The sequence below is a fragment of the Anarhichas minor genome, unplaced genomic scaffold (genome assembly GCF_050575085.1).
Source record: "Anarhichas minor isolate MPS153535 unplaced genomic scaffold, ASM5057508v1 ptg000051l, whole genome shotgun sequence".
Taxonomy (NCBI): Eukaryota; Metazoa; Chordata; class Actinopteri; order Perciformes; family Anarhichadidae; genus Anarhichas; species Anarhichas minor.
The window spans coordinates 96270-118387 of record NW_027466497.1 but is presented as its reverse complement, the minus strand read 5'-3'; the positions used below and the strand labels follow the sequence as shown (position 1 = coordinate 118387).

The 22118-nt window shown below is 43.2% G+C and overlaps 1 protein-coding gene across 9 annotated transcripts; it reads right to left on the bottom strand.

Moving 5' to 3' along the window:
- Positions 1-255: 255 nt before the first annotated feature.
- On the bottom strand, positions 256-20521 carry igf2bp3 (insulin-like growth factor 2 mRNA binding protein 3). Of its 9 annotated transcripts, none has more exons than XM_076112914.1 (16): positions 20347-20521; positions 19304-19364; positions 13581-13629; positions 9543-9594; positions 9230-9293; positions 8192-8470; positions 6708-6842; positions 6144-6266; positions 5846-5981; positions 5449-5616; positions 5279-5289; positions 4344-4506; positions 4109-4186; positions 3722-3853; positions 3469-3582; positions 256-3194 (listed from the first exon to the last, which is right to left on the bottom strand). In XM_076112914.1, exons 1-16 carry the CDS (start codon positions 20519-20521, stop codon positions 3093-3095), a joined length of 1842 nt encoding a protein of 613 aa, XP_075969029.1. In that variant the 3' UTR covers positions 256-3092. The 9 variants fall into 9 exon arrangements, with proteins under 9 accessions (XP_075969029.1, XP_075969028.1, XP_075969030.1 ...); XM_076112913.1 differs by having other exon boundaries at positions 4344-4479; positions 5215-5294; positions 5485-5616; XM_076112915.1 differs by having other exon boundaries at positions 5485-5616.
- Between the last annotated feature and the right edge of the window lie 1597 nt (positions 20522-22118).

Sequence of the window (22118 nt, the reverse complement as noted above, 5' to 3'; positions counted from 1 at the left end):
AAAATGTATTATGGATGGTAATCAAATAGCTTCAGGAACAGCTCAGAAAACCACAAATAAAATGTGGACATTTCTGGTTCCATCATTGATCGAGCACAGTCTTCCGTATTTGTTCCATAAAGTGTGACAGTCAGTGACTTCTTTATAAATAAAAATGAATGAGAAATAAAGTACAAACACCACAATTTAATTATTTTTTTTGTTTTATTCAGAGGCATTTGACAAGTGGAGCTGTGTGTGACGGGGAGGTGAAGGGGCAAAAGCATGGCTGCAGAGAGGGCGTGAAGGGAATATCATGCTGAAATTAGAGAACTTTTCCAAAAAACTCAGAGACCCAGTCCCTCATATCTGTCTCATACCAAGATTTTCCACGTTACACAGCCAAGAAATGCTAACAGAAGAAAAAGCTACTGAATCAGCGAGTGAGTGTAGCATCTGTGAAAGACAAATAGGGAAAAAAAGACAGGACTTTTATCTATTTTGAAGTCTTTCAAATCGGCAACAAAAAAAGGCAGGCCCTTTTTTTTTTTTTTTTTTTTTTTTTTTTTAAACTGTATTTTCTCATTTTAACTATTGAATGCAAAATCAAACACGTGATTTGACCTTTTTCACAAAAAAACCCAAGCAAAAGTTCAAATACATGTAAGCCACACCACCAAAAATAGAAAGCAGAAAGAAATAATTATCGGTTGAGGATTTCAATTGAGCCAAAAAGAGTACATATAAACACTGGCAAAAGAAAATATTTTTGATTACTTTCGATTATTCTCTCAATTCTAAAGAGTACATGATTTTAGTTTAAGTTTTCATTCATATCTGGGTAAGCATGGGGAGCCATAAAGGAGGGTTGGGGGGGGGGGGCTAAATTCTAACAAATAGAAGAATGCCTCTACTTCAAATACGTGTCTAAAGAGGTAGATCAAAACAAACTGCGGAGGAGGAGGAAGGAAGCAGGGATTTAGGAGGTGTCGGGGATATTTTAAGTATCACTTGTGCCCCCTCAGTTAAGCGCGGTGTTAGGATGGCGCGCCCGTGTAGAGAGAAATGTTCGGGGGACTGAGGTATCAATGCAGGCTGGCGCTCAGTGGGGGCAGGGTGGGGTGCCTCAACAACCCCCCACCCCCTCAGCTGAGGTAGACGGCGTTCTACTGTGGAAGCATGGATACACTCGACTTTTGCCACAATCAACATATTTACATTCGGCATGAAGAGACAAATGAAATATATTGTATATTTACGTTTTGGATTTCTTTCCTCTTTTCTTACACCGCCCCCCCTCCCCAGTCAGGGTTCATTCAGTATTTTTTGTGCCTTTTCCGGCTATTTTGCCTGTTTGAACAACAAATTGGAACATCAAGTTACATTTGTGGGCGACAGAGAATGTCTTGTTTAAATCATTTTCTTATAGCGCAAAAGAAAAAAGGAAAAATAAAAGTTATGCGTCTATCAGTGTGACTCCCCCTACCCTCACCATGCAGTAAACGACGTTAACATTGACTTAATGGCCTGGCTACAAGGGCCACTCCGAACTGACAAAGCTTGTATCTATGAAAATAAACCTAGTCGGGCTTGGACCTTGCTAAGACACCATCGTCAAGGTGGCGGCAGATGGCCTGTGAACAGAACAGACAAAAAAACAAAAAAAAAAAAACAGATGCTCTGCTGACTGAAGGGCAGCTAGAGAGGAGACCATTACGGTCCACACTGCACTGCCCACTGATCACGGCCCTCCTAGGAAGGCAAAAAGGACTTTTGACAAATTAAAGTACCATTACCAATAATGTCAATCCCAAAACTAAATGGCATTGCTGTAATTATGTACGGTTGGCGTTATTTGCATGTCTTCGATGTTTTGTACTTATTTTCAGAAAATGGTGGACCCTCAGGGGAAAAACTGAGGTGATTTTCTCTCGATACTCCTGTCAGCCGCCAGCTGAGGGGGCGCCAACTCTTGCTCCGGGGCTTCTATGTACAAATAGACTTTATGTACAGGGTCATCTTAAGTCACACATACACATGAACAATGCCACCTAAAGCACCAGAGTTGAAGGCAAGGTCAGTTGGCAGCTGACCAAATTTTAAATTTTCTTAAAAAAATAAAAATGTTCAAAGACTATCAGCTTTATAAAGTATACAAAATACCACAAAAGCAAAATAAAAAAAGAAAGGAACATTTTTTTCATATATATAATCATTTTTTCTTTTCTCTTCTGAGGTACTAGATCCTGAGGTAGTTAAGTAAAATGCATATTAAATTGGTTTTCCTGGGCAGCAGCAGTTCGGCACCGTTTCCCCAAGTGTCAGTCATGGCGCTGCCCTCACCTCTAAATATATATTCATCTATGTATATAGGTCTATCTATAAAATGCATCCAAATTTATAAAATGCCACTATCATTACAAGGGCAGGACGCCCAATATAATCCACCCTTTCAGGGGTCCTGTCCTGAAAGAAGAATCTTTCCCCTAAACATGGCCCACTCAGTTAGAGCCAACCCTCCCTCAAAATAAACCTCTGTTGGTCCAACCAGGACCTTGATAGCAATGCCTTTTTCTTTCCACAGAAAACTCATGAAAAAGCTTCATCAACCAATTAAACACTAAAATAAATGAAAGAAATAAATGAAAAAATCTGAAGTCAACCAAAACATCCTGTCGGGTTTGAAGTACCACACCAATGAGGCGATAAGAGGGGGATCCTTACTTCTTCTTTGTGATTCTAGTGTAAAAAGAGGACCAAAACAAATAAAAATTCAACACACCCGTGGGGGGAGGAGAGCGGTCGAGGGGTGCGTACATGTGAGGGCAGGTGACGTTGTTGGGAGCCCTCAGAAGTACTTTCTCAGAGATGTACAGAGTTGAGGTGGGAGGAGGTTTAGAGGCGTGGGGCCGCTTTTTAGCCACACTTGAAAGTTCATCAAGTAAGACAAGAAGGGGTAGATGTTTGGTTGGGTTCTGATAACCTGTGGCCCCTGAGATGAGCGTTACGACCCCTCGTCTTCCTCTTCTCCTCCTCCCGGACTCTGCTGCATCCGTCTATCCGTCGAGTCTTCTGGCAGATTCAGTCACCGTTCCTCCAGGTCCGCTGGAGCTTTACTTCCTGCGGGGCTGGGGCGGTTGGGCTCCAGATGTGGGTTTAGGCTGCTGCTGCCTCTTCACCTGGGCCAGGATCTCCTGGATCTTTCTCTGAGCCAGCTAGATGACATGAGAACATGTTAAGATCAGATCACAGCGAAGAGTAGTCAAATAAAGAGTCCTTTAAAAAAGGATCTGATCATGATATGCTCAAGTAATGTCTTATGGTCAATACAGTCTTCTCAGCATGTACGGGATAACAGCTGACTCTCTTTTGCCCCAAAGTAGCTTACTGCATGACCTTTATACAAATGCAGAGCTGAAGAAAGACAACTTCTTATATGCCTCTGGAGATTCAGACCATACATCTTCAACTCCTTTAGATAAAACCCACCTGGCATGCAAAGAAGTGTCCACTGATCTTGACTATAACCTGGTCGTTCTCATCAGGCGTCTGGTCCCTGGGCACCACCACCTCTGCACAGGTCAGGTTCTGCAGCTCGTTTACCTGCAGCCACAAGAGATAATAGAAAAGTTACAACTTAATAAGAGTAAAGAATTGGATCGTAAACACCACCGTTTAATTATTCATTTTTCATTTGTTCGAACAAACTTCAAGTCAATGCCAAGTTAGGTGTCCTTTTTACCGTTTTGCCCCCTTTCCCGATGACTCGTCCAGCAGCGAAGGAAGGAACCTTGATGTGAGCCTCCAGCTTCACTTCTTCCTTGGGTCCAAAGAAATTCTCTTCCTTCAGCTTGCCAAAGATGCGACACTGAGCCTGCAGCCAAACAGGTACAAATGTAGATTAATCATGGTGCACTTCAGAATTTGTTTTCCAGAAAAACATATTTCCATAGTGGAAGAGAGTTAATAACATACAAATAAAAGCCAAAAATAAAAGAATATTCTGAGAGCAAAATAAGTCAAAGAGCTGCTAAACAACTGCTAGCAACAAGATGAACTAAGTGGCTCCCTTCTGTTATTTCTAAAATGGTGTTTTGTGTGTTTATATGACTGTGAAGAGGTACACCACCTTAAACTGAGCCTCTGGTGGTCCAGCAATGATCACCACCCTATGTGGTTTGGCACCCACATCTTCTGCAGGGGCAATCTGAAAGAGGGCAGTATTAAAGCCAGTATTAAATAAAACGATAAAAAAAAAAAACACAACCAGCAACCGCTCAGTCAAGGCAAGGACAACACGTAGACAGCCAGCATCGACGTTTTATCATTGAGATTTCAAACTTCACTTCCTGCCCGTCACTCACCTTGATCGAGGCTCCGGCAAAGTGTGACAGCTGTTTGATGTGTTGACCCTGTTTTCCAATGATGGCTCCGACCGCAAGAGCAGGGATGAACAGGTGAACCGTCTCCGACTCCGGGTGTCCCTGCTGGGAGTAAACACTTAAAATGCTACTGTGACCAGGAGTTCTCACAGACAGTAACTGACGGACTACTTGCTTCAGCCACCTATGCGCAAGTGCAGACAGTGGATCAAGCAAAAGCGGTTCCAATTCTTTAAGCTACATTGGAGCTCACGCTCAAGTAGGAATTCCTGAAAGAGAGCACATTGTATGTTCCAACACCTTAGGGTTTTTAATCCGTTCTACCGCTCAAAACGAAACCGAGAACCCATTTGCTGAATGTTTTTATACATAAAACATAGTATGCCACAGGCATGACTAGCAATTCCATCTGAAAAAGAACCAGGTTGAATGTGGCATTTGGATATGGAGGCCATGTTTTTCATCAGAGAAGACTGTATTTACAGATACCTTGTTGCAAAATGCTCCACCACATCACTTGTGTTTTAGTGTGCGTGATTGACTCGAGCTCTGGAAGGGGAGGTGGTTTGGATCGTCCGAAAGGGACAACAAGTAGCACTGATGATTTTGGATCAAGCCCAATATTCCAGTCAACATGTCAGCTGAGGGTACACTAATAACTTGCTTTGGCAGCCTCCAAATCTAGAGAAGGGCTTTTAGTGCTGAGAATGTGCCGTTTGAAAAACATTACCCTTCCAAAAACCTAATTGTAATGCAGCATTTTTTTGCAGAAATAACACTGTAAACCATCTGGGGATCTTAAGTATGACTAGTAATGAACACTAATGTTGCCCTCCAGGACTTAAGTTTCCACATGCAAAGATTAGGGCCTTCCTGGCTGCTCGCCGACAGCATAGAGGCCCAAAATGGCACCTCACCCCCATAAGGACTGCACTAAAGGAAAAAAGGAACATGAAGCCGAGTTGCTAAAGACTAAATGTTTTTAAATGAATTGTAGTTTTCACTACCCTGACCGAAGAGTTGCAAATTAAAGTTTAAAATGGAAAAACGCAGCCAGTCCTGGGTTTGAAAGGGTAGCGAATGGGGCAAACCACCGTGCTGTATGCGACAAGGAGACACTTACCCCAAATGACGAGCATCCACCGTGGGCTCCCGGAGGAGGGATACTGGACATGGAGTGACCCATGCCTGGTGCTCCACTGGGGAACAAACCCAAAGCGTTCAGATTCAAGCCTGGAATCAGGTTGGACTGGAGCTGGAGTGAAATGAAAACATTGCCATTAACACACTACAGGTTGTGTCAACACAACGAATCCATTATATTTGTATTTTTCTTTAAAAACACAAGTGAGGACTTCAGATAAGAAATAAAAACAAAACACAACTTACATTTATTGTGTCCATTTTGTTAACAGCATGTATGCTGTGTAATAAGCTTTATTTGCATTATTATAATTTTCCTTATCAAATATACAAATGCTCACATTCATAGCAGCCATGTCACTCTCATACGATTCCCTGATCTTCTTCATCAGCTCCTCCTCGGCTCTTGCACATGCCTCGATGGTGCCCTTCACTGTGATGGTTCGCTCTGGGTTGTACATAGTCAAGTCCTGGAGACTGAACGGAAAGATGGAGGGGGAGAAGTGACATGAGAACAATGGTGTCAGACTAAATTCTGACGGCATGACATGCGTCTATGCTTTGGTAAGTAGCACACAGACCACAAATAGTCCATAAAAAGAGCCATCAGTGAACTGTGAGTGCATCAAAGAGTCTTACGCCGAGATTGTGATCTTGGTCTCTGTGTCCTGCTCGATTTTCTTCAGGTTGCGCCCTTCCTTTCCAATTAACCTTCCAACAAAGTTGTTGTGTGCGAGTATCTTCAGTGGGATCTCCTCAGTGCTGCACAAGACAGATGGGTTGTTTAGTTTAATGCTTCAGATCACACCTCTCCTACAAATGTCGGTTTTATCTACAGTATCTTACGGACATTTCTTTCACATTCTACACACAGGCCGTGCAACCTGCAATCCATCCATCCACATCTGCCAATTATATCACAGACAGCTGTGCACCACATCATGTCTACATTACCATTTCAGAACATGCATAACAATCTTTTTTGACTCGATTGTAACACATGGAAAAATGACTAATGGCATTTTAAGAAAGAGGAATTTCAATAGACAAAATGACAATTACATAACTGGAAAGGGTGGGCCAAGTGTGTAACAAAACCGCTTACGGTCTTTCACAAGTTTATAAGAGACACAAAAATACTAAGAATTAGGTTGAACTGGGTTCAACCCAATTCTCTCTGATTTTGTTTGGGTGCAAACTCACAACTTTGTGTCGAGGGCTTCCTTCTGCATGATCTCCATGATTGTTGTACAAGCGTTCGAACAACCTTCAGGGGTGGAGTGAATTGTGATGGGCTTCTCTGCTGCACCTGCATTTTCTTTCCTATGGATGTCAATCCTGGAGTGAAGGCAAGGTAGAATTATTTGTATAGCACCTTATAATAACAAGGCAAGACAAAGCTTAAGACAGGAAGGCATTAAGATGAGATATAAAAGAAATGCAAGCAATACAAAAATAAAAAAAGACTCCCAAATTGACTTTAAAAGTATTCAAATAGAAGAGTCAGATAAACTTAAATATAATCAGTTAAACTATAAGTTAACAGTTCTCCTGGTCAAAGTTAAGACTCTAGCAGCTACGTTCCATGACTACAGCAAGATTGTCGAGCAAGGTTCATGGTCTTTAATGTTTGCAATTGAAGGTGCGCACTGATTCTTAAAATCATTCTTCTTTGGGTGCAGAAAACAAATACTTCCGTATTATCTTCAGAGGTGCCAACATGTTCTCCAGTTAAATAATCATTGCACTCTCTCAGGGCTTGAATAGCACCAGTCACCTGTTGCGATGGTTATGAAATCGGTGTGATATTTTGTCATTTTCCATAATCTGCACTAGTGGGAGGCTGTAAATGTCTAACAGAAGAGGCCCAAGAATGGAGCCCTGGGGAACTCCACATCATATTTGTTAATGCGCAGATGTGCAATGACTGATGGACACAAAATAGTCCCCGTCCTTCAAATAGGCAGAGTACTAAACTGGTTCGAATTCTGAGTCCTACACGGTTTTCCGGTCTATCTAGTAATATGTTGTGATTGAGCGTGTTGAATGCAGCAATTATGTCAAATGACACTTAAGACTGAAACTTTTCTACTATGTGCGTTTAGGTGAATATCATTTAACAAGAGCAGTCTCAGTGCTGTGGTCAAAATTATAACTAGAAAAAAATAATTGTTTAGGGCCAAGTGGGTATCTTTTCAATTATTTTATTGAGGTTTGATATGGGCCTCTAATTGTTCATTAGTTGTCTAGATTGTACAAGAGTGGCTTAATAACTACAGTTTCAGGGCCTGTGGGAAATAGCTTGAGTAAAGAAGTATTGACTATTTGCAGAAGATCTGATGCCATGCAGTGAAAAACAGTTGAGGCAAGGCAGCAGGAGGAGAATTTCAAATATTGCACAATTTCATCCAATGCTATATGTTTGACGGGATCAAATAGTGTCATGCTACTTGAAATGGTCACAAGTGGAACAATAACGGCATGTGTATTATTCTTTTTAGACACTTGAATTTTGACAAGCGTGGCATTTCTCCATAGTGCTTTTTTCCCCAGAAACTACCTTTATCCAAGTAGAACAGGAAAGAATTTCAAAATCAGTCTACTGTAATCCTGGACGTCGACGGTACAGAAATAGGAAAGGACACAGCCGACTGGTTTCGTATAATTCCTGACCTCTGTGTACGTACTTTGAGTGGGTCTGTTTGGTGATGTTGCGAATGGTGGCACCTTCCTTGCCAATAATTGCCCCTACAAACTGCGTGGGAACCAGTATGCGCAGCGGAATGTCCGACTGCATTTTGGGCCGGGCGCCCAGACTTGGAGAGCCGGAGCGAGAGGTTCCACGGGCGTTATAGCCTCTCCTGCCCCCCGCTGAAGGACCCTCCGGTGCCGCCGTCTCATCTGGGATAAACGACACTTTCAAGGCATAGTTCTCCATCATAGATTCGTTCAGCTTCTCCATTGCCCTGTGGAGCATACAGAGATGTCAGTCTAGAAAACTCTGGATAGACTCTGTGCAGGTATGATTTAACAACACAGGAAGGCTTTTAGACGTTAATCATGACAGGAAATGCTCTGAATGGCCAAACTAATTTCTGGAATCCACAACATCAGGTTGGATTTCTTTTCCCACCCATTTCCTTATCAATGGTAGAATCCAAGCAGTGGCGCCAAAATCAAGGGACATGGGCCCAAATTGAAACAGTGCATGTCTCAAATTATTGGCACGAGGAGTTAAGAAGTCCTTACAAGCCCAACATACTGAGGGGCATCGGTTAAACATCAATTCTCGTGAGCTACGAGAAATTCACCCTCAAGGTAGCATTCACACTTCATACAAGCCTGCCTCGTCAGCCTCAAGAATTTGTAGTGAAACAATCAATTATGCCTGAGAATCCTACAACCACTCGTGCAGAGAACAACATTGTAGTGCGATTCATGTACACCAGGGGGCACCAGATGGCTAATTTAACCCCCCCACACACACTCCCTCTCCAGCACATACACCCCCCTCCCCCCCCCCCATCACTGCATGTCAAATTAAACGTGACTGGTTTTTTGGAAGGATGAAATCAGGTGCACTGTAAGAACACTAGACAGAGGAGCTTGATGTAATTTCCAACAGAGAATGCTAGCTAAAGTAAAAAAACAACATCATCAAGACTGATGAGCTGGCGGTTAATGATGTGAACACACTGCATATGCGTGTATGCGTGTGTACTCACAGCCTGGCCTGGTCCTTGGCTCCATATCGAACGTTGACTACTGCAGTCTCTGTGTCAGTGTTGACTGTGGGAGAACACAGCAGAGTCAATCGACACATTCAATGGCACTGACACAATCTACCAACATGGGCTACTTTTTACATGGTTACACAGTAACACAATAAATCCTTCAGAAATTGTAATGATGCATTATACAAGTATTTGCAGATTTACTAAAGCATGTCACACAAATTCTGAATGCAGTATAAAAAAGGCGAGTTGAAGCAAGGTGGTGGAATTACATTTTAAGCAAAATAAAGAAGTATTTTTCTACCTTGTTCACAGCTCTCTACTGCACCATACTGAGCAAGCATACCATCCAAAACCTGGGAGAAAGAGAAAGAAAAGCTACGGTTAACTCTGAGCCCTTGAAGGCCTTTGACCAGAACCTGTTTGTGAGCAGAAGCTCTTTTGTAGGAACCAGCCCAGCTCACGACCAGGACACAGGCCATTAACTCTGAACCCCAGAGTTTAATGTCGAGTTACGTGGATACATTTGCTACCTTCTTGTAAAAGCCTGTCTACCTCGAATTATGACTCTCCCCTCCGGTAACTTGCATGGTGCTCCAGGTGCAGAATGAGTTTTATGACATATTTTTTTTAAGTACCCATTATTCATAGTAAAACAACTCTTTTTAATAAATTAAACACATTCAAAGTTAAGATTTATAAGCAGCCCGCTATTCATCACACAATATACATAGATTTGTTTAACCATGTTTTTTTTTTGCTTTATTAAAAAAACGCATTCAAAAGAAAGCCACACCAAGATGGCCCCCTGCCCAAATCTGGAGACCACGGGATTTCAATTCATAGATGTGATCAAAATGTGGGCGAGAGGGGGAGCGAGGGTCCTAAACTAAGCTAAGCTAAGACATCTGACCATGGTAAGTCAAATCCAAGGCCACACCCCCAAGAGCTCAACCCCACTTTCTAGCCAACCAGAAGGCGTCACTGCCCCCCCACCCCCCACCCACTCCACCAACCCAGCAACATCCCGCCTCCCTGCCATCTCTGCTCCCCCGTCGTTGGCTGCTTCTGCGGTCGATACGAGTTCCCTGAAGCCAAAGAGTTGCTGGCTGCTGGCTGGACGCCTCGCCTGACCGTCTACCGAGCACAGCCAATGGGAATCCAGGCCATTCAGGAAAGGGTGGGGTGCATTCCAGCAGGAAGCAGTGGCTGGGGGAGGGGTGCGAGTTCATGCTACACATTCTGTGAATCGGTGCACATGGAAGGGAAGGGGAAGCAGTCCAGGCCCACCCACCCACTACAGCTTGCGAAACACTCCACTATGCTCAACACTATTCTCTCGCTGCAGGGCTACGCACACCATGAGCCATTGTCTTGTCTACCTGATAAGATACATACAAGGCCTTCGCAGCAAAAGAGCCCATTCTACTAGGTTACTCCATTCTTCTAACCCCTCCCCCCCCTCTGGGGGAGAGAAACCCCCATGTCACATTTTGAGAAAGCCAACAGCTCGCTCGCTACATACTAGGAACATGGGTGGATCTGGAGCTGCAGTTGAGGGACATGCGTAGGCAAAGCGAGCCCACCATTACAAAACACTGAGCCGGTACGCAGCCATTTGATCACACTGAGTGAATCAGGCGGAAATCTAAAGCCATGCGTTAACTTTACCACTTTTACAATATTGAAACATTTTAACAAAATTCTCATTAGCCTTCCATAGTCTTTATGGAGCGGAAAATTAAAACTGAAAGCTACAGCCACACGCTATCCGAGCTAAACCTCTGCAGAGGGAAGAGGAAGAAAAAAAAAAAAACAGTCACGTAAAGCTGTGTTACTGCCACATGAGATTCCACATGGAGGTCAACAATGAGATCTCGAGTTTGACACATGATTTAAAACAATAAATAATAAGCTACAGTCAAATGTGTCATACAACTTTCAAAATGTTGAAACTAAAGTCCAGATAAATGTACGCGTGGCCAGTCGACAGTGTGTAATCAGAGTACATGTGTAACAGACACTGAATACCAAACATTTTCAAATGAAACGCTGATCACATGCAGAGAAAGAGAGACATGCAATGCACAGACACACACCACTGTTGCTCAACACTCTTTCAATCAGGCAGTGGACTTGAAATCCGACCATATTACAGCTCATAATTTATTTTTACATTATTCATTTTTACGCGACATATTTTTGCCTGTTAACCCTTAATGTAATACAAAAGTAGATTGCATTTAAGATTTTAAGAGGCAATCTCAAAAGGTTTTCATTCAAATAAATGTGAAGTCACCATCTCAGAAGGAGGCAACGACAGTGACGGAGCATAAGGCCACTGATGAAAGTATTGCTCTTTGTATACATTTGTAGCATTACGAACTGTGCGTCAGTTCATGGCAAAGACAAAAATGCTGCATTACAGCTTTCTCCATTGTATGCACACAATTCTAAAAACTTGAAGCTCATACATCAACAAAAATACTCAAAACTGCTGAACTCTAATAGGAAATGAAAACGAACCAGGACCTTTACTGCTTCAACTCATATCCTCTGATGAGTTCACTGGATGTTCTGTCGGGGTTCTACAGAGTTCTGCTAATAGAACCGATGACAGTTTAGCCTCATCAATTCAGACACGTTTTTCTAATGAATTTGTCAGACAATATGTGGGTGTATTTTAGCCTAAAATACCAAAGGGTCAGTTCCAAGCGTAATCCAAGACCAAGGCAAATCAGTTGTGCAGTTGCCTGTGTTGGAATAGTTGTGTGTGTGTAAAACCATCAGTTTGGAAAGGATTCACTGCAAGTTGTAAATTGTTATTTTGTTTTTTTTCTCTTTGTGTGTGACCTCTGTCAAAGTTGTTTGCATACGAGTTTTGCTAGCAGACAACAAAATGGGCATATTTAAAACACTTGGGACAATTTGAATGAGATACAGTACAATAAATCAGAAACAAGTACTTCTGTAGAGTTCATGCTTTTAGTTAACAGTGTCAGGAGTATAGAGTAATTTGAGGTAATGGATTCTGTAATTGTTGGTTTTACCATGAAAGATTCCTTGTGATATATTCTTGGACACCATGAACTAGGTCCTTAAATTGGCATACAGTTAAATCTTTACAGAATCTAAACTTTTTTTTTTTTTTTTTTTTTAAAGCTTCAAACATTTAGTGTCGGGCTGCCTTCTTGATTAGTTGACTAATCGGTCGCTTTGGTCTTAATCAACTAAGATTTCTTAAGTCAATTAATAATGCTATGGTTTTTCCACGCTGAATGAATTATTTCCCATAAACTTATGAGCAGATCTGTGGTAAGCACAAGATTTAAAGTGGTACTCTTGTGTGATTCTCTGTGGAGAAACTCAATTGTAATTGACTAAGAATTTCTTTGATTGCCGACAGCCCTAATTTGGTGTTTTATTGCATGGTCAGTGATTGCATGCATTGCACTCAATTGTACAGGCGCTTTTATTTTCTCCACCCTCTACATGTCAAGGAAACACTGAAATATGTACTTCTTTTTTTTTTTTTTTTTAAATGTCTTCATTTCCAGACTAATTTAGTTAATTAGGCACACAAACAAAACTACCTCAAATTGAGGTAGGTCATAAAAAAAACGAGTATAAATATCCCATAAACCATATAAGGATTATCAGACTTGGGCTGGCCAGGGGTCAATCCGCTTTCACATGAATGTTCTCAACCCCTCAAACAAATAAAAAAGCTCATCTTTTTTTTCTTTCAAGAAAAACACATTGTGTGGAAAGGCATTCTCTTTCAAACCAGCAAATGTGATCAGTGTTGAAAACACCGTGACCCAGCAATTAATTCATGTTTAACATTTTAATAAGCACATCAGCTTTTTTCACAATGCTTTATAAACATTAGTAGGTAGCCAATACATGTGGCAATATGATGCTGCTAAGATCATATAACTGCTTAAAGTTTCCTTACATGCCTAATTCAGCCAAACCACATGGAGACCTTACTCTTTAAATTCTTCCATTGTCCTTGTTCAGCAAACTGTGACCACCTATTCTGGCTTCCACAAGTTTCTGTGCAGCTAAATTATAAAAATTCAACCTTTAAATCCTCACCACCGATTACTAATGACATTTGTAATACTTTCTGGTCTACCAATCACAGATCCAGCCACTGGTCCTAGCGCGTTACACTGGCTTGGGCTTGTAGTCGTGTTCAAACGGATCATGAAGCGCAAGCTCAATTGAAACCCAAAAGGGAGACGAGGAGACTCCAGAGGCCACTAAATGAGAGCCCACTTGGGCTGCCCGATTGGTACCCCGCCCTGGAAGCAGTTAGCAGCCTGTTAGCACTCACCTCCCACTGCATGTGAGGCGGGATGTTCCTGATCTGCAGCTTACAGCTCCTGGAGAGAGAACAAGGAAGGAAAAGGGTGGGGGGTGGATAGAGGAAGAGGGAGAGAAAAGAAATTGATGGAGGAAGATGGGAATAACGATGGGAGGGGAGAGAGAGACAGTTAGTTGCTGACAATACCAAGAGTACAATGACAAAACGTTAATTTAAAAAAAAAAAAACACAGTAGGTCTTCATTCTCTCCACCATCTAGCGAGAGACCAGGGTGGAGAAGCTGCAGATATAACTTCTGCTTTCATTTTATTCACAACCCAGCAGGTGCACTGAGACACCCAGCGGAAAAACGTGGGAGGAAGTGATGGAGAAAAAGCGGGCAAAGTGGGGATTTGGAATCACCACTGGGTGGCCTAAATTGAGTTGTGGGCGCTCAAAATTAAAATTACCCCTAAAACTCACCATGCCCTTTATCCCAAATCACCAATTGTGTCACAGAGGGTGCGAAGAACGAGAAGCAGGATTATGAAGCGGCAGAAAGAAATAGCATCAAGAGGAACGCAGAGGGAGGGGGGGGGGGGGGGGGGGGGGGATGATTGGAAAGGTGACGACGCATCTGAATGTGTTGTATACACAGTTCGAGGCAAGCGTGTGTCCTGTATTATTGCATAATGAGGATTCAACCACTGCAAGGTCCCATCCCCCCCAAACTAAAATAGACACTTCACCAGGAGCATCCAGCTGTTGTATCAAAAACGGGGGAAGGGAGGGAGTGGTGCTGCAGGTGCCCAACGGAACCCAAAAGGGAAACTCCGCTAGCGGCGTCACACTAAATGGGGGAGAATCTAAATTGCGTGCTTGTTCATAGACTGTGTGCATACAGCAGAAGCAAGCGGAGACTAGCCGTCACAATGGTGCTGCTGTGCTCCGGCACCAGAAACAACAGGGACAGAAAACCCCAATTCATCCTTTTTTTGTTTAAGCTGGAAAGGTCCCCAAATTGAGTTGCACGTTGTTTACAGCAGCACGGGTGTACTGGCTGTGAGTGGAGGTCACGCAGACAATGAAACTTGTGGATCAATGAGTCACAGAGTTTCGCAAGTGTCCGCATGCGTGCGGACATTGTATAAAATGTGAGAAAAGTGCAGGCCACTCCAAAGTTCACCGCCTGTTGATACGCACAGATCTAAAGGAACAAAATGTACACATGGCCGGGAGCTGAAGCATGAGCACGCTCACAATGTGGAATCACAAACCCCGACCCCCACCCAACCCATTTCCACACCAGCCTTACGCTCACATACCCGATACACGTGCAGCTAATTTAAGCTATATCGTGTTCACACATTATTTCCTGTCTGTGTAAAAACGTTACGGTATCCTACACACATAGCTTGTTCTCTTCTTCAAGCTCCACCGAGCTGTTAAAAGACTTGGAAATGCAGCTCATCCACTTGTACAAGCGGCCCCACCGCTGTTGGTTTGGTTTTTTAAACTCACATTTTGCGCCTCAAATTTAAGAAACTATTTATTTTTTGTATTTTTTTTAAAGTACACACAAGCTCATCTACGCAGTAAAACGTACTGCACATGTGCAACAAGGGCCGCGGTAGTTGCAATTCCTCAGCTTATAGCCACCACGACCATAATCAAGCTAAAGCAGCTCAACTATATATTTCATTTTGTAGACATTAGGAAACTCTTAATTCTAAATGGGCAAATTGTAAAGAAAATTCCCAAATAACTTTCAAGAGGAATTCCAGCCCTTTCCGGCCCACGGTGCCATTCCTGGCTGATCCGGCCCCCTCTCCCCACACATTCTGTATGCTCTGCATTGCGGTGGGAACGCCATGCGAAATGTGCAAATTCACCAAGCACTTCCAGTCGGATTAACCTATAGCTTCACACACAGAAGAAGTCAGCCAGGGTATTGGGTGGGGGTTGGGGTGGTATACATTCCCTAGTCCAAGCCTTTGATTTGGGGAGGGGGAGGTGTGTGTGTGTGTGTGTGTGGGGTGTGGTGTTTGGGGGGGGGGGGGGTGGCTAGCCCTGTTTCAGGCAAAGGGTAACAAGGGCCCTCTCTGCCCTGTGGGGGTGGGGCCCTGTTGCCATGGACACGGACAAGTCCACTGACAGGAACATGTAGAGCGGGGTTAAAAGTGGGAGGGGGAGGGAAGGAGGGGAGTGCCAGGAGTGACTGGGGTTGGCTCGTCATGTTATGGCCTGGAGGAGGCCGGGCTCCTTATTTACTTTTTAAAAAAATTAAAATTAAAAGACTATCTTCTACATGTTCGTCCGCTTCATTCGCCACCCAGCTGAGACCTACGGGCCTGCACTGTGGACATCACGCACACATTAAAAAAAAAAAAAAAAAAAAAAAAAAGAGGAGGATTTACAAGTCAAGCACCTTGAGACTTCACTACATCTGTATTCCCCTCCATTTCTTAATCACACTGACACAGTCAACACCATCAGGGACGGTGTGGGACACATGAGACCCGAACTCAACGCCCATCCATTGACTGTTCAGTATGCAGAGGTTCTGAATGACTAAACTCTACACACGCTGGTTTTCGCCGCCCTCCGACAGGCCTTATATGCACACATACGCTAACTTCAACATTTACGTTTGGATAGCTTGGAATTCCCTCAGAGAATTCTAATGAGTTGAATATCAGTAAGAAATTCACTCAACTCCTGCAAACCCCGATACACATTTGTGTCTACCTCCCAGCTTCACAAAAATACAATGTATATACATTTAAGAGATTCAAAATTGCAGTGTCATTCTGACTTGAGCCTTGCAAGAGGGAGAGTTAAGGATCCTTTGCTCGTAGTCTGGTAAAACAAGGGGCCACATTCATAATTCTCTGGCACCCCAAGTCTCCGTCCCAAAACCCAGTTTTTGCAGGTGGGGCCCCACAGTGACCCAATGACCCAGAATTCTTGTAATAAGAGACGAGACATTTCTACCAACAGCACTGATATACGATCTGCACTTTTGTTTAAAATATATATATATATATATATATATATATATATATATATATATATATATATTTTTTTTTTTTTTTTAAATAAAAAGAAAGTCAAAAAGGACCGAAACGTTACACCACTGAAACGTTACACCACTGAAATAAAAATGTTACGCTATGTATGTTAACCAAGTTAGCAGTAAGCACCTATGAACAAAGTATGTTTAACGTCCGGTTCCCTCTCACAGACACACACACGCACACACACACACTTTGGGTCACCCCTCCTACAGCCATGACATTTTCTTTCCCTCTGCACGTGTTCATGTGGGGATGGGCAAGCTACATTTATTTTTGGATTAATTTATCCAATAAGGCGCATCATCTGACCCAGGATGTCAGAGTGTACACAATTATGACACCACTGAAACTCAGTTTGGCTTACAATTAAGGAGTGAAATATTACAAAATAAAATAAAATAAAAAATACTCAGTATCTTTTGGCAAAAGTAAAAGTGGCCCAGTAGCACTAACAAGCAATTCTATACAATTTTTGTAAAAAGCTGGGTCAAAGGTGAAAATAGAATTGCCATTTCAAGGAGATCTGGTCAATTGAGTAAAATATAGCCGTTTTAACTGAAATGTAAATACACCTGTAAGATTCTAATTAATGCTTGGTTTCATATTGCACAATCAACATGCAATCTTAGGAGAAAAAAAAAAAAAGCTCAAAATGTTGTCAAGAACGAGTGGGTGTCATATTTACATGCCAGATTTAAAAAAAAAATTTTTTTAAAAAGGCACAAACGTTTCAGAAGCTGGGCAGTGAAATGTAAATGTCCATAATATGGCTGAAAGGTTTAATAACTAAATACTGCTAATACAATGGATCTGTGGACAACGCGTGTATTTATCCATTTTATTTTATTGCCGTTACTGAACAGAGAATATGTTTTATAGTAACATCTTCTGTAACTATAGGTTTTTATAGTCCACATCCAAAACTAATTCAGAGGACGGTACATCTGGACCGTTACATTACTACTCACATTTCCATCTTCATGACCACCAAACTGTAGCCATCCTGCCTTGATCTGTGTCTGCTGTAGCACTTCCCCTTGCTGATGGGTTCAGAGGTTAAGCCATGGTGATTGGCCGAGCCCCCAGTTGATATTTGTAGGTTGGAATGCACAAGAGGGGCCTCGGTGTACAAGTGTGTGTGTGTGTGTGTGTGTGTGTGTGCGCAGCCTATACTCAGAATACTGTTCCCATTGACTACTGCCATGTCCCACGTTGTAAAGGGAGGGCACGTTTTACTTTTTTGAAGTGTGGCTGAAACTCGACTCTGTTGCTGCCATAGCCGCCACAGCAGGCTGCACTAAAAAGACAGCAACCTCGCCATTTTTTTTTTTCCTAATGAGGAACATTTGGACGGACGTTTTACGATTTTACGCACAATTCCCCCCCCCCCCCCCATGTAGCTCACCTGGTTTATTTATCCAAGATGCATTTTAGACAAACAGCCGGTCAAGCTGCCAGGGTAAGCTTGGCGTGACGTCCAGGTGGAAAATACATTTCACGTAAAGGCGTCAGAAATTCCCTGCTTGATCCTTTTTCCAACTCTACGCACTTTTCTATCATTTATGTCACGTAGAATCGCCTAAAAGCCTTCACGTTTCATCTGGTATTTCTGCTTTTCAGATGTATTTGGCGTAAAACAGCAGATGATTCAGTCAAACTTAAAAAAAAAAGGTTAAACCGTGCATATTACGTGTTGTGCTTATTATAAACTATTACACCAATTACGAAGCCAGAGCCATTTTAATTCAATTCAAGAGACGGATTAATTATGACCGAATTGCGTCACCACCAAAAAATACGCACACAATGCCAACAAAAGCTCCGGTATTTTACGTCCTCTGCACAGAATTACGTTACAAAATGTTTACAGTGTGGGGTGTCATTCAAAGACAAGCGACGGGGTGACGGGGGACCAACTCTGAAACTAATGTTTTTTTCGTGATTTGGGCACCAAACCGCCCATTCCACTCGCGTGTGGGAGTCCATCTCATGCAACAGCAGCACAATGCGCAGAGGAGGGCGGAAGCGCAGGGCAGGCAGGGAGAATGACGGGCAGATCCTTCTCAAATGGAGGACTCCAGAAGGCCTGTGCGCCTCGAATCCAGCCTGCACTCATTTCAAACCAGCACACTCGGGCTTTTACTAATCGCCCCTGAAGCTGGAGCTCAAGATATTTTACTGTACGTATACAACAACACTAGTGGGTGGGCGAGCGAGAAAATACAGACATTCGCTCGCTAAACCCAAACGTAATACAGTTTAAGGAGCAGCAGCCTAGTCATGGCGAGAGGAGGGAGTAGGCTCCACCACCATACGCCCCTTTCATTTGACCCCCAGAGCATTCAGAAGAAGAAGAAAAAGACACCTCATTTAACCAAAATACTGAATTACAACATCAAAATGCATTTACGGCAAATATCACTTGGTAAAAATTAAAAGCCTCTTGAAGAAAATAGTTAGAGGAATAAAAAACAAAAACAAAAAAAAAACAGTAGCTCCCACTAGTTGAACCAAGAAGCACTGACCTATATATATATATATACACACACACACACACACACACACACACACACACACACACACACATATATATATATATATATATATATATATATATATATATATATATATATATATATATATATATATATTAAATACAAATAAACCTCAACCTACCTTTGACGTTTAGGGACCGAGTGCTCCACTTCGAGAACTTTCCCATGAAGTTCAACTTTACCTAAAAAACAAAAACAGAACTATTAGTGTCATTGAATCATTTGACCTCCTTCACAGGCCAGGCCTCCTCTGCGGCCATTTAGGGTCAGTGTTTACGACTTATTTCGTGCAGGGGCCTAAAAACCTTAACAGGCGCATACGTACACATAGCAACGTCCTGGATATTTACAGCTTATTGTGATACCAGCATTGCTGAAAGTGTGCGAGCCACGCACGAGCACACAGGCACTAGCACAATACGTAAAATTATACCAGCTACATTTTTTTTTTTTTTTTTTTTTTACGTGTCCGGTCACGAGCAGACTTAGCTTTGATTTAATAACAAACCATGAGACGAGGTGGATATATACAAAACACAAATGATCGCGTGGCTCAGATAGTTGGCCTACATTTGACTAACACAATTAAACCACCTGGTGTGTCAGCATGGGCGAAAAATGGCTTCACTACGTAAGGGAGTTGTGGCCACCGGAGGAGGCCTGTAGTTTGGAACCTGCTTAAGAGTGTAAGTTCAAATTTAAGCTGATAAAAGCAGCAACGCACACACGGTCTCTGCTCCCATGTGTTGCCCAAAGTGGGCCGTGTGATGAAGCCCACAATGAGGTTCACATTAACTGCGTTCGCAGCCTGTGCGCCTCACTGCCCTGAACGGGCACGTAACGGGAAAAGCCCTTGGTACCATCTCTCATCCTCGTGCTTGTGTTTACTCGACCATTTTAGCAAGCCACACTCAGGGAAATTACAATAGCAGAATTTCACTAAAACCCAGTGGCAGCTTTTTTTGTGTGTGAGCCCACGGTGTCAAAAGGCCAAGTAAAGGTTGTGTGAGAGAAAGAGACGCTTGGTTACACCCCCCACCCCACACACACACACACACACACACACCCTACAGGACTAAAGTGAAGGCAATCTTCACACAATTGCAGCAGTTCGTGCGTCTTTCCAAATGCCACTTTTGGCCAACAACAAAAACATGTTCTCACCTGAAAGAACATCGATGGCCTTCATTGCAGCTTTCTCGTCTGGGCAATCCACAAACGCATAGCCATTTTTGACGAGAAACGGACCACTGTGCGGAATCTTCCACTGCTCAAAGATAGTTTCGAAGTCCTCCTCGCTCGCCTCAGCGCTCACGTTGCCAAAGTATAGCTTATTCATGTTCTGCGCCGAAAAAGGGGGACAATCTTCACGCTGAGGGAGAGATAGTTAGTTGCTCTCGCGGATGTGCAGTGTTTTTGGAGTAGCCCAAATCGCCGTTACTTCTACGGAGCGGCTGTGGCGTGCTTCCCGGTCGTTCAAGCCACAGATAGATTTAAACTGGCAGCCTCACGGTGCGTTCGCTCTCCCCTCGCCCGTCTGTCTCTATCGCGCAATAAATAAATGCTCAATTATTAATCTCGTGTCTCCAAACGATGGCGGGCTGGGTGAAAAGGAGGAGAAACTACTTTGTGTCTTCCTCCAAACCCCTTTGGCAAAGAGACAGAGTATGTCACACACGGTAAGGCTGGCGCCCGCCTCTAAGTCTAGAGCCTAGAATAAGAAGAAGAAGGAGATGGGTTGAAAAAAAAAAATCCTCCGCTATTCCGGCGTTTTTTTTTTTTTGTTTTTTTTGAATGAGCCACGTGTTCAAACTACAAATCAGCCCACACGTGAGGAATCCCAATTGCTCAATTAAGTGTTTGGGATTGGGGAAAATTGCACGGGAATCTGGGGTGGGGACAGCAGGAGGGGAGTGGATAAAAAAAAAGGAGGGGAAGAGTAGATTGGTGTTGGGAAAAACCTGGCAAGCTATGTGCGTAAAGGGATTCCGTGAGAACCCAGTGTATAGTTTCTAGAATCACATTCGTATGCCTTTCTCTGCAAAGCCTGGACTCTCATTGGTCGGTTGAGGAATAGTAAAACGACAGTGCGCTAAGTGCACGCCCATATCAGGAACGACGCTGATATTGCGGGTCCTTGTGTGCTCACGGCCGTGTTAAAGTGCGCTGTGCTGATGACACAGGAGGAAGGGCCATTCATAAATTATGTTGCACTGTATTGTTAAATTGCACGCCGGACACATTTCATTTTAAGAAAACTTGAGTGGGGAGTGCCCTGCGCCGCTCCTTGGGTCTTTTGCGTAAGCGAAGGGAGTGACACGTACTACTATCCACATGACGGCATCCATCTTCTCCAGCTAGAGTGGAGCCATGCCCTCCCTGATCCACGCCTCAAAGTCCAACAGCAGGCCCGATTTGTCCGTGGCCACACACACTTGTATTGAGGGGGGAGTCTTTGGGCGAGATGAGTGGTGCCCCGCCATTTGTTTTTTTCCAACTTTCAGACCGTTTGGCCCTACGAGAAGGCGTTGGCCATGTGGACCGAATACACATGGCGAGTTCCCTCTCTGCTATACCTCCGGCATGGATCTGCATTCACTAAGAGAGGGAGGGGTCTCCTACACTGAAGTGCCCCTAGCGTCCTATGTAACGCACAACTCCAAATCAGTCACGTGTGGAATCCACGTCTTAAATATAACACAACTGCCATTAAGTTATTTTGTCAGTCAGCCAAAGGCCGATAGTTTACGCACGTAGGTCACTCTGCGGGACACTGGCCGTCTTTACAGAACTAGTGTGTACCTGTTGATGGCACTAAGGTCTGTGTGCTTTCAGAGCCGAACTTGTTCTAGTTTTGCATCACCAAGTTAAAGTTGAATCCCAAAATCTCCAGACCGAAGGCCTACACAACACAATTGTTTAGGTGTGCTCAATAC

Coding starts and splice junctions, on each gene's coding strand:
- igf2bp3 (XM_076112913.1), bottom strand. CDS start 20,521: ATGAATAAGCTATACTTTGGCAACGTGAGCGCTGAGGCGAGCGAGGAG. Junction 13,630..19,303: donor TCGGTCCCTAAACGTCAAAG/GTAGGTTGAGGT, acceptor TTCTCTCTCCAG/GAGCTGTAAGCTGCAGATCA. Junction 4,480..5,214: donor GAAGGCCCTAATCTTTGCAT/GTGGAAACTTAA, acceptor TAGCATTTTAAG/TGTTTACTCCCAGCAGGGAC.